Source organism: Odocoileus virginianus, chromosome 14 (genome assembly GCF_023699985.2).
Source record: "Odocoileus virginianus isolate 20LAN1187 ecotype Illinois chromosome 14, Ovbor_1.2, whole genome shotgun sequence".
In the NCBI taxonomy this organism is placed as follows: Eukaryota; Metazoa; Chordata; class Mammalia; order Artiodactyla; family Cervidae; genus Odocoileus; species Odocoileus virginianus.
In genome coordinates this window covers 7,954,180-7,957,528 of record NC_069687.1, presented here as the reverse complement: position 1 = coordinate 7,957,528, position 3,349 = coordinate 7,954,180, and the positions used below count along the sequence as shown (strand labels likewise).

The following is a 3,349-nucleotide window of genomic DNA, read 5'->3' as shown; positions in this document are numbered from 1 at the left end:
CATTTTAATAACCGCTCATTTACTTTTTCCAAAAATAATCCATTACAGAGTTAAAACAACAAATCAAATCATATGCTCTTTTATCATTACATTTGCCCTGGAACAATCAGCTCATGTCATAAAATTCTCACAGTCTTGGAACCCTAACAGGGAAAAAATTTTGAGCCCTGTACTATCCTGAAGATGGTTGGTTACTAAGGGTTCTCTATTACCTTCCTTTCAGCTCTTGACCTACTGTGTACATGGATGTGTAAGCATACTTACTTTGCCGTTATAGTTTGTCATGCTCTGTGGTTTATCACATATGATTTATCGCATAACTGTTTTACATTTTAGGTGGCATTAAGTTGTTCAATAATTGCATTATGAAGAACTACTACTTAGGAGTCTCACATTGCTGATTATACTATGTCATTATAGCACAAATGATCTTTGTTTGTTTTTAAAGAGTTTTCTGTAAAGAATGCCTTGCAAGTGTTAAATAGAATCACACCTATAGGCATAATTAAACAATTCCTGGTAGAGATGAGGATTGAGAAGCTTCCGCTGCTCAGGTACTGGAGGAGATCTCCTCCAGCCCTGGAGGTGTCTGGACCATTCACTTGTGATGAAGCTAAAAGCCAAATAGACCAGGGAAATGCAAATGCCATCACTAGAAGGCAAATCATTCCTCAAGTATCTCTTTCTTATTTGACTGCCTTGGGACTAAATTGAGGAAACAATGATAGCGACAGATGTCCACCACATTCCTACCTCATTGCTTTTGTTGTTCAGAGCTGTGTTCTAAAGGAAGTCTCACTGAAGAAAAAAGAAAACTCAGAGAATCCAAACAGCCTGAAAATCCCTAGCTACATCATTTTTTTAAGTAAGTGATTTTTTAAATTTTCTTCTGAGAATGCTGGCATCTCAGCTTGTCAGCTACCTTGTTTTGACAGTGATACATCTCTTTGGGGTTTTCATAAATGGCATCATCGTGATTGTGAACGGTACTGACTTGATCAAGCAGAGAAAGTTGATCCCGCTGGATCTCCTTGTTTCCTGCCTGGCAATTTGCAGGATGGGAATTCAGCTGGCCTTGTTCCACATTAACCTGGCTCTTCTTTCCTTGATCACACCCCCCCAGTTTACTGAGAAGCTGGTAGTTTTCACTTTTGTGAACGATTTGGGACTTTGGTTGGCCACCTGGCTCAGTGCCTACTACTGCACCAAGATCGCTACTGTCGCTCACCCTCTTTTGTTCTGGTTGAAGACGAAGATCTCCAAGTTGGTTCCTTGGCTGATTCTTGCGTCCCTGCTGTATGCATGTGGTACTTCTGCTGTGCACGTCAAATATAAATGGGTCTTTTATGGAGAAGACTTCCTGGGCCTTTTCTTCCCCAACATGACAGCTCCCATTGAAGTAACCCCTACTTTACAGCTTGCCTTTCTGTTTGCTGAGTTTGCATTGCCATTGTTCATCTTCCTGATTTCCTCTCTGCTCTTGATATTTTCCTTGGGGAGACATGCCTGGCAGGTGAGAAACACGTGGACAGGACCCGGAAACCCTAGCACACACGTACTCATCAGGGCCTTTCTGTCCATCCTGTCCTTTCTGGCCCTTTATCTCTGCCACTACCTGATTGTGGCTTTGATCTCTTTTCAGATTTTTCAACTTAGAAGCTTCCTATTTCTGTTCTGCACCGTCGTGGTTGGTTCATACCACTCCGTCCACTCTATTACTTTAATTTTAGGAAATCCGAAAATGAAACAAAATGCAAAGGCATTGCTCCTCCTCGGAAAGTGCCGTCAGTGAGAGAGAACTTTGATCCAGTCAACGCATCGGCAGCTCAGTGAATTAGCATTAGCGGAAGCTACTCGGCCTCCCTCAGCCAAACGAAGTCTGTTCACAAATTTACGAAGCATCATATAAAAGACTATTTGTTCAACTTGAGACACTTTTGTGGATGCTCTCCTTTTTCAAAAGGTTACATTGATTATCAAAGTGTAAAATGTGTGGCTGGATTATGTCAATATCAGTATCCCTGCCAGGTCTTACCTCATTGGAGAAGCCTGGGTAAATGGCACAGGGATCTTTCTGTATTATTTCTTACACGCATGCATGCTCAGTTGCTCAGTTGTGTCCGACTCTTTGCCACTCTATGGACTGCAGCCTGCCAGGCTCCTCTGTCCATGGGATTCTCCAGGCAAGAATACTGGAGTGGGTTGTCATGCCCTCCTTCAGGGGATCTTCCCCATCCAGAGATCAAACTCACGTCTCTTATGTCTCCTGTATTGGCAGGCGGGTTCTCTACCACTAGTGCCATCTGGGAGACCCTTTTATTATTTCTTATGACTGTTTACAAATCTGCAGTTATCGCATAATGAAAAGTTTAAAGAAAAAGGGAAGCACCTGTTGGAACTTGTGATGGCAGAAGGACGTATGAATGTCCTGGGGACTCTGTGTGTCTAATGCTGATTTTAGATGATTTATCCTAACTGAAAGCATTGATTGCTCATTTCTTATCTACCTGGATATTATTTCTGCACTGCTTTTTAGACTCACAGACAACAGAACCATTTTTCTTCATCAGATCAGACAGTAGGCCGAGGACAGGCTGGATTTCTCTGTCCCTCTAAGTAGGCTCACCTACTCCAAGCTGCCAAGAACCTAGGTGCCATGGTGGCATGATAAAAAGGCAGACAGGTGGAAGAGAAAGAGGAAACAGAGGCTGAACCCTCACTTTCCATTTCACCTGATTGGATACACGGAACGGACAATAGCTTGCAAAGATATTTCATTTTTACTTGTGTGCTCTGCTTTGGAGCCCTTTCAACTGACGGTGGCAATGTGGAACTCCTACCACACTGCTTGTTTCCCGATGCGGCAACATCAAGTGGGTGGGCTGGGGGCTTCTCCATCTGCTTGAAGTCACAGATACAGTTTCTAACTAGCTGATGATGTCAGATGCTAAGATACATGTGTATATTCCTAAAACACCTTCAGAACTCTTTTGTTTTCAGTGGAAGCAAAAGATGTTCTTTATTTTGGCCAGCTTGCAGCTTATGTGTAATGATAGAAAATGTGTTAGGTTTGGATTTGCCAGTCATCAACAACATGGATTCAAATGTTGGTTTATAAACCTATGATATACAGATCTCATTGTACTAAACAGAGGTCTTTGCTTCAGAAGATCCTTGGATGTGGGGAAGCTCTGAGGTTACTCTTGCTCTTCCTATGGAGGAAGGAGCAAAGCAACAGACTTTGTCTTCTTGGAATTTCCTTCCCCCACGTCCCAGTAGGTGGGAAGGTTTATGGCTAATTGTGTACTCAGGTGGCCAGCTCTGGAAAGAGCAGTTGTGCCCTGGAGAT

The 3,349-nt window shown here is 42.8% G+C and overlaps 1 protein-coding gene across 1 annotated transcript; it reads left to right on the top strand.

The window, feature by feature from the left end:
- The first annotated feature begins 895 nt into the window (after window positions 1–895).
- On the top strand, window positions 896–1,792 carry TAS2R1 (taste 2 receptor member 1). Its single transcript, XM_020901687.2, has one exon. It carries the CDS (start codon window positions 896–898, stop codon window positions 1,790–1,792), a length of 897 nt encoding a protein of 298 aa, XP_020757346.2.
- Window positions 1,793–3,349: the final 1,557 nt, after the last annotated feature.